This window comes from Gymnoscopelus microlampas (genome assembly GCF_963454915.1).
Source record: "Gymnoscopelus microlampas genome assembly, chromosome: 11".
NCBI lineage: Eukaryota > Metazoa > Chordata > Actinopteri > Myctophiformes > Myctophidae > Gymnoscopelus > Gymnoscopelus microlampas.
Genome location: NC_139948.1, coordinates 13190896 through 13203111, shown reverse-complemented (window position 1 = coordinate 13203111; position 12216 = coordinate 13190896). Strand labels below are relative to the sequence as shown.

At 40.6% G+C, this 12216-nt stretch overlaps 1 protein-coding gene across 1 annotated transcript; it reads left to right on the top strand.

Annotated features, from left to right (window-relative positions):
- Positions 1-4611: 4611 nt before the first annotated feature.
- On the top strand, positions 4612-10273 carry LOC311054607 (uncharacterized protein; the record flags this gene model as incomplete). Its single annotated transcript, XM_084070614.1, has 2 exons — positions 4612-4894; positions 9668-10273. The coding sequence occupies 2 exons, from the start codon at positions 4612-4614 to the stop codon at positions 10192-10194; spliced, it is 810 nt and encodes a 269-aa protein (XP_083926740.1). The 3' UTR covers positions 10195-10273.
- Between the last annotated feature and the right edge of the window lie 1943 nt (positions 10274-12216).

Genomic DNA, 12216 nt, shown 5'->3' with positions numbered 1-12216 from the left:
TTATTTTCCTCCTGGCTTCGTTAGCCTCTAAACTTTCAATTTGACAGTTTCACTTTCTCTCTCACCGTGTGTGTGTGTGTGTGTGTGTGTGTGTGTGTGTGTGTGTGTGTGTGCGCGTGCGTGGGTGCATGCGTGTGTGTGTGTGTGTGTGTGTGTGTGTGTGTGTGTGTGTGTGTGTGTGTGTGTGTGTGTGTGTGTGTGTGTGTGTGTGTGTGTGTGTGTGTGTGAAGTGTTCTCTCTGTGTTCAATGCGTGTGTACGTGCGTGTGTGCAGTGATGTCATTTACTCAAGTACTACTTGAGTCTTGAGTGCAATTTATAGGTATTTCCAATTTTCAATATTTTTACTTCTACTCCACTACATCTCAGAGGCAAATATTGTAACCTGCTTTTACTCCACTACAATTATTTGAAAACTTACTGGTTACTTTGTATATTTTCATCATTATTACAAAACACACATTATTCACTTCAGCCATATATATATTTCAGCTATTTTCAAAAGGTTGTATATAGATTTTGAACATTGTAAAATGGGACATTCTGCATAATGAGTACTTTTACTTTAATAGCACTTTAGTACATTTTGATACCAATACTTTTGTACTTTTACTTAAGTACATTTTTGAATTCCGGACATTTACTTGCAACAGAGTATTTCTACATTGCAGTAGCCTATTGATACTTTTAGTACAAAATAAAAAGTACAAAATGTGAGTAGGCTACTTTTTCCACCACTGTGTGTGTGTGGTGTGGTGTGATTTGAAAGGAGATGAGATGACTAGATAGATAGGCCTACTTGACAGTAAGCTGCTGAACTATTGTTTCCTGCTCATGATGTGATTACACATGTCTTTATCCCACTTTAATTGTTTTGATTGTATTGTTCCACTTTTTTTTGGCAATGTAAACGTAGCATATAGGTTTTCTCATGCCAATAAAGCACCTTTGAAATTGAAATTGAATTGAATAATAGGGACATGTTGTAAAATATTTTACATGTGGTTTAGTCTGTTTTAATTGTTATCAATGTGGACTGTTATTGTGTATTGTTTGGATCATGGCACACAGACTGGTCAGATTTACCAACAACTTAAGCCCATTTATCCAGTGGGGCACCAGACTGACCAGAGTCCTTAAATTGCTGGTAAAATAAAATAAAATAAAATAAAATAACTAAAATAAAAACGTCTCATTCCAACTCAAATAGGATGGCTTGGTGTGGCTATACTAGCTCATATATTGAAAATCTATTAACGTATCTCAGAATTTTAATCTTTACCTTGCTAAATGTGGTGTTGATATTCCCTTTGTTCCCTATCGACAATAGAGCCATGTTCCATAATTATTTTGTGCACAAGACACTAATCATTTTGTGATTATCTGTGATTGCTGTTGTTCACTACACAAATGAACCTCAGAAAGAAAAATAATTTGATTTGAATACCCTCAAGTACCCTCAGTACATCTCTTCTACATCACCAACTTCCCTAAATCCATATCTGTATTGGCTTGGTACATAGGTGGTAATATATTGTTAGGTTAGCAACTGATATGGTTTTGTAATAAGTAACAATTGTTCCATGTAAGCGAGAATGACACTGTGTTCTGAATACATACATTTTTACTCTAACACCATTAGAAAATTACAATTCAATACTTATGCCCCGTATAACACAACACAACACAACACAACACAACACAACACAACACAACACAACACAACACAACACAAAAGTGACTGGAGTATATAGTAGTTTCTTCATATTTCATGTATTGACGCTGTCTTTCATAGAATAACAGTTCCCAGTATCTGTACATAATATCTTAATGATACATACAGTAATCACTTGAGTTTATGAATTATGAGTTTGGATACATACTTTTCTCCTTATCATAGATCTCATTTATATTCCCAGCATATAGTCTGTACCACATGTCAATTTCTGTTCCTGTCCTGCTTTGTCTACTTAGCACACTATCGTCTGGCCATATTTGTACATATTTTCTCTGTATGTGTTTAACAAACTTAATAATAAACATATTAAAAATGTTGCTCTCTGAGCTCACTGTTTGCTTAATGCTTACAGATGAGTAATTCAACTGAATGACCAGTCACCACATCGCAACATAGTGTTCTAAATCACAACACTTTTGTTAAATTATTCATATTCTAGTGATCCTCAGGATGTTTTCTTTTCCTGATGCATGCAGTCAGTAATTCACATGACTAATAGTCAAAAGGTTCTGCCTGGCTTAGCTTCTGACCAAACCCTCAGCACCTACAGTATATACTGAGGCTGACATCCCCTGTGACACACATTCTTTCTCAGTATGGCTTCATTCTACATGTATTCGTGGACACATTTGTATCTCAGCAGCCTAAAGCCATGTCACAGGTCACTAGACTCAGATCTTCAAGCTCACAACGTCTCACCTCGGTGTGAGCTTGTAGATCAGCTATTTCCACTATTAATGTTTTTTTGAAAGTATAAAGGTAATAAATATGTCAGTAATTTCTTCGTATATTTAGGTTATTTGTCATTATCTGCCCTGTGCAACTTCAAGTCAGGTTAACACATTACAGCTTCTGAGAAAACAATCCACCCACTGACTTCCTATGAATGAAAAAAGTAAGAGAAGAGGTGAAACGAAACTTAAAGGCATAAACCTCACCCAGCTCAGGAACACTACTGTAGTGTATAAAGCCTAGCCTGGTAAACCCTCCCTCCGGAAATCTCATTTTCATTTGATTTAACTCCTGAAATCAAATGGAAATTAGATTTCCGGAGGGAGGGTTTACCAGGCTATATAAAGCCAAGCAAGTCAGGAAAACCTCTATTGTCAGCCTGCATACCGTTGTCCAACATTGAGGTAAGTTAATGATTGTATGTTGGAACAGATTTTTAGCCGCATGCTGAAAGCAGCGCGGCTCTATAAACAGCACTAGTCTTAGTCCGACACCCGAGTGAAGTTTAGTGACACCTAAGTGTCATTGGCTGTCCTGGCTGTCCTTCACACTTCCCGCCAATGGGGAGACGGCTCTCTGCAGCACCCGCCTCTCCTCCTTTGACACCTTTTTGTCATTGGCTGTCCTGGCTGTCCTTCACACTTCCCCCCCTTTAAGCCAATGGGGAGACGGCGCTCTGCAGCACCCGCCTCTCCTCCTTTGACACCTATTTGTCATTGGCTGTCCTGGCTGTCCTTCACACGGCGCTTTGCAGCACCCGCCTCTCCTTCTTTGCAGTAGAGAGAGAGAAAGGGAGAGAGCTTCAGGCCGGAGGGTTAGCCTAAATGCTAGCGTGCTTCATTAGACCTAGTTTGGCTATTAAGTTATTATTTGGCCATGTTCACACTGACTTCAATCTTAGCTATTGTTGGGAAGACCCGTGTGGTATCACAAAATGTTGCCACCACTTATATAAAAAACATTATAGCGTTAATCTGCGACGCGAAATGTTGCCAGGTTTGGCGAGAGAAACAAGCAATCCAAAAAACAAGTAATCAGGTCTATGAAAAGATTGGGGCCAAAAAAGCCTGCCGCATGCGGCTTTATTATGACTTTGGTCATTCTTGTTTGTATTAGTTTAAACATCATCTGTAATGTTAAACCAATAAGAATACATTGTATTTTCAGTTGTTTTTTGTGATATTTGTTTGCATCAGTCAACATGTATTGTAACAATATTCATCAGTATCACTTGACTATAAAGTTTGATGAATCTATAGAAGCCACATGAATTTAATTTCAATTTCCATAAAACAGCAGGCGATTCAAGTTTGCTTGTGCAGAGGCCATTTAAATGCATTATTTTGTATTTATTCCACGCAATTCTTATTTTGTACACATTTCACTTTAGATCATTTTATACACCTAATAATAGTATCACTGTTTTGACAGTGACATCAACATGAGCAGGTTCAGATGGGCTGAGGATGACTTCTCTCTCCCACCTGGAGTAGAACGCCGCCGTGCCCGTGACTTGTCAGCTCCAACATCTGGTAGAACCTACATCAGGGGTAGGCAACTGAGATAAGCCTAGGGCCAATATCACTCCCAGACATTCCATCGCGGGCCGGGCCTCCCCGCGAACATGCACGCGCGCGCAGCACATGCAAAAATTTTCGGGTCTAATTCGGGTCTAACTCGGTCTAATTCGGGTCTAATTTGGGTCTAATTCGGTTCTGTTTGACCAATATAAATCAACATTTTTTCCGGTTTAAATATCAGCACAGGCGATTTTTCTGGTGATTTTTTTTTTCTTCTCCATTTTCCTCTAATCTAGCTATAAAATGTTATAAATCCTTTAAAATGCATCGTGTTTATGAGTGCATGATTTCAAAAGTGGGTTCAGGTTCTATGAAATAAGTATTTATAATTATTTTAACATTAATTTTTAATACTTTTTTTATAACACTTTTCAGTAAATCATTCATACTGTATCTTTCTGTATTTGGATATAATAGATATAATAGCGGCCTATATGTGAGACTATCGGTCTGATACTGTATAAAAATAATAATTCTCAAAATTATCTCACGGGCCAGATATTATTTCTGGGGGGCCAATTTCGGCCCGCGGGCCGCCTGTTGCCGACCCCTGACCTACATCATGTATCATGGAACCTCCAGGCAATATGAAAAGTCGATCCGGGACCAGGGCTTCCGTCAGTCTGAGGACGGGATGCTGGGCCGTGGGGTGTACCTCAGCCGGGACCTGGAGAAAGCCAGCCGCTACCCCCTTGATCTCAATGAGTCCCAGCGCGTTGTCTTGAAGGTGAAAGTCAACGTGGGCAAAGTGATCACCATCAATTACCAAAACCATCCAAAGCAGTACACGTGGCACGAATATGGTTTTCACACGGCCTCGTGCCCCCCAAACCGCTTTTCACATGGTGAAAAGCGGTTTGGAAGAGAATTGCGTCTGGGACCCCAAACGCATCTCCATTCTGAGTACCATCTCACCCATCGAACAGTTGGCCAAAAACTATTAGTTTTAGAGTATTGAAGTACTGACGTCACTCGTTCATCCCCTAGGTCACAGAAGTAATTTCTCTACGGAGAATAACATTGGGTCATCTAGAATAAAAATAAACAAATTGTTGCAGCGCTATTGTCAGGGAGGTGGCTCTGTAACGTTTACGATCAAGAATAAAATGTTTGAAATATTTTACTTTATTGGCAATGAATCTAGAAAGTTTCACATTTCGAATTATATTGCAGAAGAAAATAACATTTTCCACGATGCAATTGTTTTTAGATGCACGTGTTTGTTCTCATATTTCTAGTATAGGAAATCAAAGGTTATTTGTGTGGAGACCAAGCAAGTCAACTTGTCTCTGCACCGTCTTGTCATGAAAGGGTCAAGCTAGCTGCTGTTCATGTTGGGGCCATCTTGTTTTGACAAGGTGAAGTTAACGGTTGTGCGTGTTGGTACATACTGTATGAAAACGGATGTGTTCACAAAGAAGGCTGTAGATCATGTTTGCACTGAGAAATGACAGATGTTGAAACCTTCAACCTAACCACATGCCTTGCAACACCTGCCTCTCTGCAACCACCATCTCTGCATGCTTGGATGCCGATTTATGTTGGGTGGGTACTCAACAAGTCACACATACATCGACCAAGTTTTATCCCCTTAATAAGTACTTACTTATGATATCGGCTTATTAAAACATACTGGCACAAGGAATTGATGATCTGACTTTTCCGATTACAGGGAGAGAGTTTGAATGACAGAAATCTGTTCACAATAACGTACGGTATCAGAGCGGGTACATCATGCATCCTGTGCACGTTACAAAGCATCACATAATAGCCATCCGACCGGCACATTACCCGTGGGTGCTCTGCTTTTCTCCGTGGTTGCTCGGGCAAAGAATTGGTGCCAATGTCTGCAGGTCTCTGCACAAACATACACTGAACAGAGAAAATGTTCACACATATATATACATAAATACCGTATATAAATATATATATATATTTTTAAGAACAGATGGCCTCAGTTGAAAGTTATAATTGTGATCTGAGTGCAGCTTAGTGCAATTTTTTGACTCCTGTTCTTTCCTCATGAGAAAATCATAATCAGTCTTTTTAGGCACTGGGGTTCACACTGGTCCCAGGGAAGACTAAGAAAGTAACTCCCATCATGATTACTGACATCAACTATGCAGATGACATTGCCCTATAGTCTTGGACACAGCAGAGAAAGGGACAGTAGACAGTAGAGGAGATGGAGTGCAGGAAGATCTGCCTCAAATTCAATGACAAGAACACAAAAGTATTGGCATTTAACACGGAGAACCATTGCCACTGCCGACACCATTGCCACTGCCGACTGGATGGAACTCAAGGTAGTCGAGGATTTCAAATATCTCTGGGCCTGGACTGCTTCAACAGAACAGGATCTGAGGTCTGGCGGGCACTTGGAATCTCTCTGTCTCACATGCCAAATAAAACCAGCTGAATTCGGTCTTACTGTTCGTCAGTAGAGTTGCGGCTTAATTCCATACATTGCATTTATTCCATACACAGCCATAGAAATCACAATGCATTTTCTTAAGGGTTTCTTTTATATTCCCCCTTCGTCCTCCTCTGGAAAGTTGACAAACTTGACTTCGGTCCCCATCCTACTGTACACTCCAGGGTGAACAGTGAACAGGTGATCCTTCCAGGGCCAGGCCTCGGAGAGCACCCCACCTCTCCATTAAAACACACCTATTGTTATTCATGTAGAAAACACTAATAGTCGAGACGGAAAGAAGCGCTAGTATACACCTTATGCCTTTTATTCATCACTGACTCCAACTCGGACTCGCCGGAAATCGCCGGTATAGCCAACAGTTCACATAATCAGTAATATACATGATGGACCACCTGGTCCATAGCGGTGCCAAAGGGCTTCTTTCTGTCTTGACTATTGTTGTTCCTGACTATCGGTGTCAGATTTTTGTATCTGACACGTGCGGTTGGTAGAGACACCATAGCAGGCCTTTCCATCTTCCATCTTCCTTCTATCTCAGTGGTTCCCAAACCTTTTAGCTCAAGACCCAAAAGAGAAATGTGTCATTCAGTCATTTATGTATGTCACTTTGAATGCAAAGCTGACATTGTTTGGGAAGTATTTGTGACAACTTAATACGTAAGTCTGCTATATCATATTTATAATGACAGGTGTCACCATGTCAGTAAAGTGTAACCTGCCTCATAGTGACGAATTAACCATCCTTGTGGCTTAATGCAGTAACTAGACACAACCACCAGGTGGCCTCATTCATCCAGTCTATGACACTGCTTGAGGGCCTTTTAGAACACAATTCAATGGCATTAAAACATAGAGCATATACACAGTGGTGGCGGCTGGCGATTTTGGGTGTGTGGCTAAGAAATCCATTATACTACATGCATTGCTACCCATTGTTCACCCTGCAGCAACAGCATCACATTCCAGATACCAAGTTAAAGCAATGACAATACTGTAGTCCTATACTTGGTTATAGCAAATGCTCCACAACAACACAAGTACCCACAATAAAAGCCTGATGAGGCAAAAACACATATAATGTACTCTCTCTCACACACGCACGCACGCACGCACGCACGCACACAGGCACGCACTCACGCACACAGGCACACACATACACTTAGTGATGCTGTCCTTCATAGAATACCACTTCCTTTGTGTTGCAATATGCACAAGTCTTGACCCTGCACAATCCTGTATTTGTACATGATCTTTTAATGATACACAGTCACTCTTATACTGTAATCATGTAGACACAGTATGTTTGCATTATGTATTTTTTGTCAATATCACATTCATACTGTATCTGTATGCCCAGCATACAGTTTGTACCTGTTTATTTCTGTTGTTGTCCTGCTTTGCCTACTTGCTATCAATGGCTCTGTTCTGCTGACAAGCTATGCAAATCAACATTAATATAATATGTGTCACAGGAAACACCATGATGAACACTCTGAGTTCGTTCAATTCAAGTTTGACATCCAAATTATCCACATCGTGTACTGTTAACTCCCCTAGAAAACAATAGGGGGCAGCAGCCTTCTACACAATGCCATTATTGTGCTATTATTATTATTGCATGTACTAAAGTAGTATCCTCACACTACTTAAATAGATGTGCTCTAAGTGACCCTCAGCCATCTTTTATGTTGTCTTCTGTCCACATCGTATGTTTAATGCAAATAAAAACTTTGCCATATGGGTTACTTATTATTACAATACATTATCATTAGGCTTTAATTTTGTAAATGGGTTACTGGGATACTATGGTCTCTGATGATAGCTCACGATGCAAAACTTAAAATTACACACATATAGTAACATACCCTCTATTCACAGTCCTTTTACATTCTGGTCCCCTGTCATTTCCCAAGGAAATGTCTTTTATGTTGGCATAAGAAGTACAAGTATAGACATTTGGACATACTCAGTAAAGTACCTCACAATTGTACTCAAGTAGGCCTACAGTACTTGAGTAAATGTACTTAGTTACTTTCCACCACTGCTACACACCTACAGTCTACTATTTTTGGTGAATGTTCCTCCAGAATAGGCATGCTGGGGTTCAAGTGGTTTGGTTAGTGCAAAAATAAGCATTATTAGGCCTGCAGAAACTACAGACAAAAAGAACCACAGCTTTACTGTGTTTTATCTGTAGTTCTGTGCCTGCCTTGTCTAACCAGTCTTGTGATTTGTCAGTGTTTCCACCTGTGTCCTCTTAGTCCCCCAGCCTATCCCAGTGTTGATTGTCAGTTGAGTTCACCTGTGTCCTGTTAGCCCTGTGTCTATTTAAACCCTGTGTTTGCGGCGGCGCAACGTCAGTTTGTAAATCCTATATGAGTGAAGCTGTAGCCTACTACTCTGCATTTATCGGTAAGTCCTTTGCCTGTGTGCCCTTATTTGGAAGAACTTTGGTTTAGTTTAAACATTTTAAGTTCATCTGCTCTGCCTCCTGTCGCCTGCTTTTGGGTCCTCCGTAGTCAGTCCTGATTTTTTTTGTTATATTGTATTGAAACAATAATCATCAGTATCACTTGACTTTAAAGTTAGCTCTAATCTATAATTAACATAAAACATCGGGAGATTCAAGTTGGCTTGTGCAGAGGCCATTTAAATGCATTATTTGTATTTATGTTTCACGCAAAGAGATTTCTGATTTTGTACACATTGCATCATCTTTAATTTCATCTGATGGCCTTTGCAGACAGGGTGTGATTTTTCGCACGGAAAAAACGGACAATATCATTTTCTAAATGAACACATGGTTCTCAATGACCTCATGCTTACCGGCTCCGAATTAACCGTGCGGCGATGCGTTTTTTTTCCAATCGAACCCAGTTCCAGTCTTTTCGCACGCGGTAAAAACTGATTGACTAATCGCACCCTGTCTGCAAAGGCCTTGTGTAAACACTGGGGCGGAAAGCCGAAATATTTTTTCTTAAGGTTTGAGATATTTGAGACCTAAAGAAGGGGTAGGACCTGATAAGTTTTCACAAAACCTCTTCCTACTCTTTTGAAGGTGGACTATAATTTAAGGATGTTAAAATAATTTTGGCCCTGTTTTTTTTTTTCAATTCCCCTTTTTCCTTGTCTTTTCTTATTTATATTTTTTAATATGTTTGAAATAAATGAAATGGAAATGAAATGATCTTCAGATCATTTTATACACCTACTAATAGTTGGCTATATGTCTGTTTTAACAGTGACACCAACATGAGCAGGTCCAGATGGGCTGAGGATGACTTCTCTCTCCCACCTGGAGGAGAACGCCGCCATGACAGGTCGGCTCCAAAATCTGGAAGAAAGTACACCATGTACCATGGAACCTCCAGGGACAGGGCTGAGTCCATCCTGGCCCAGGGCTTCGGCCAGTCCCACGACGGGATGCTGGGCAGTGGGGTGTACCTCAGCCGAGACCTTGAGAAAGCCAGCCGCTACCCCCTTGATGTCGATGAGTCCCAGCGTGTTGTCGTTAAGGTGAAGGTCAACGTGGGAAAGGTGAAAGCCATCGATTACCAAGGCCATCCGCAGCAGAAGACCTGGCACGACGACCGTTATGACACAGCCTGGGTGCCCCCCAATTGTGGCATGGTGAGAAGCGGTTTGGAAGAGAATTGCGTCTGGGACCCCGATCGCATCAAAATTCTGGGTACCATCGCTCCCAAATGATGACCTCAAAACAACAGAGGGGCTACCAATATTAAGAGGCCTTTGTACCATGTGAGCCAAGAATTTGCTCCATAGCCTCATATTCAAATTTAAAAGTTTTGTTACTCTATCACTGTATTCTGGCTAATTGATTTAAAAAATAAAAGAGTGAGCTTTGGGTGAATTTGTGAGTGAGAACAATTATTTTAATTGAATAGCGTACTAGAATGACAGATTTCATAAAATGGTCAGACTAGGAACTTAACTTATTGTACACTTCTTGCACATTCTATATAATGTAGAAATTACAGTAATGCCCAAACTTTCAGTCCCACAAATCTAATTAGCCTAAATAAGTATCTATGAAGCAGATTTCTATTTTGAAAAACATTTTTCTTGTGCATGACAGGTACAGTGAGATAATGTTTACAGTGTGTGTAGTTCTTGGAGTTCTACTATTGTGATGACCAGATGTCTTCTGTCTAGAGATATTAGACTCTCTGTGACTTGAGTGCATCATGTCACATCTTATCACTGCCTATATTAAGGTCAGGGTCAGACCACCGATCATGCAGTGTAGTATATAGGCTTCAGTGCTCCTCGTGTGTGCTGTAGGATAGCCTACTCCTAATCCAACTGGTATGATTTTGTGTCAGCTGTTTAAAATCAGTTCTGGCAGAAAACGTGTATTTAATCAAATATTTCCACTTTTCCATGGTATTCTCTCGGACAACATTCTCTACATGACGGGATGACAGACGCAGCAGCAAACACATGTAAACCTCCTTCAATGAACTCATATGTATGGGATACACACATTGACAGGTTGGTGGTTGGTGCGGGATCACACGCTAACTTTTAGATTAATGCTGCCAAGATGAGTCGATCCAGTGATTGTTTAGTGGGATATTAGACTGGGTTAAAGCTTCAGAGAAAAATAAAGTGTTTCTACCCCCTCACTTATACTGAGTGAGGGGCAGATGTGAGGAGCAGCATCTTGTACCTGTGGTTGAGGGACTTGTCCCCTCATCTCAGCAATGAATTTGTCATTGATGTTGCGGTAGTGCAGTTCCATGAGGATCCTGACGGTGTGTTTGAAATGTACTTGCAGTATTTAATTGGCCTGAGACTGAAGATGCCAGTTAGTCTAAACTCCTCAGCTTCTCTTCTGCTCTGTTTTGGTGGAACCCGTCATGCAAGGTTTTTGTTTTGTTGTGGGTCGTGGGTGGATTACTATAAGGTATCCCTAAAGTGGAGGTTGTAGGTGGAACTGTGTGTTTGACCCATGGCAGTTGTACTTTGAGCTTTTTCTCTGCAGCAAGCTTCACATTCTCTTCAGTCATTGGACACAGCCATCATTCAGCAGTCTTTTAAGTCTGCATGGAAACATACACATTTTCAAAATATACTAAGCGCCTTTTTCAGTAGAAGTACTAATGTTTTTTGATATCAAGATGTACTGTATGTGAAAAGTCATGTGTCCACACACACAAAAATCATCAGTCAAGGAGCAATGGACCGTCATCATTTAGACCGCCTAGGCGGTAGTTACCTACAGTAGGCCTATAGCTTATAGCAGTCATTAATATGCAAATCACATTAACCAACAATAGACCAGTGGTTCTCAAAGCTGGGTCCAGGGACCCTCAGGCTTCCTTGAGTGGATTCTAAATGGAATCGTACAGGTCTGTAACAGTGTAAGGTCAATTTGGTTCCATTTGTACACTCAGTTATTTGAAATCGAACAGAACCACTGCAACCTCCTCCACCTCTATTTAACCACGTATATACTTAGTTGACCAGGGCCCCCCAGGGCTCTATACATGGTCTGCTACTTTTCCCCCCTCTACACCATATCACTATTCTTGAAATTATCTACAAGCCCACAAGTCGAGCTTAGTAGATCTGCAATTTTAGCTGAATTTTTAGCATATCACAACATGACAGTAGGGTTTATGTGGTTAAGGGATTAAACAACCTCAATCCTCATGAGTCTACATACCTCATGTCTTTTATATTCCCCCTTTGTCCTCTGGAAAGTTG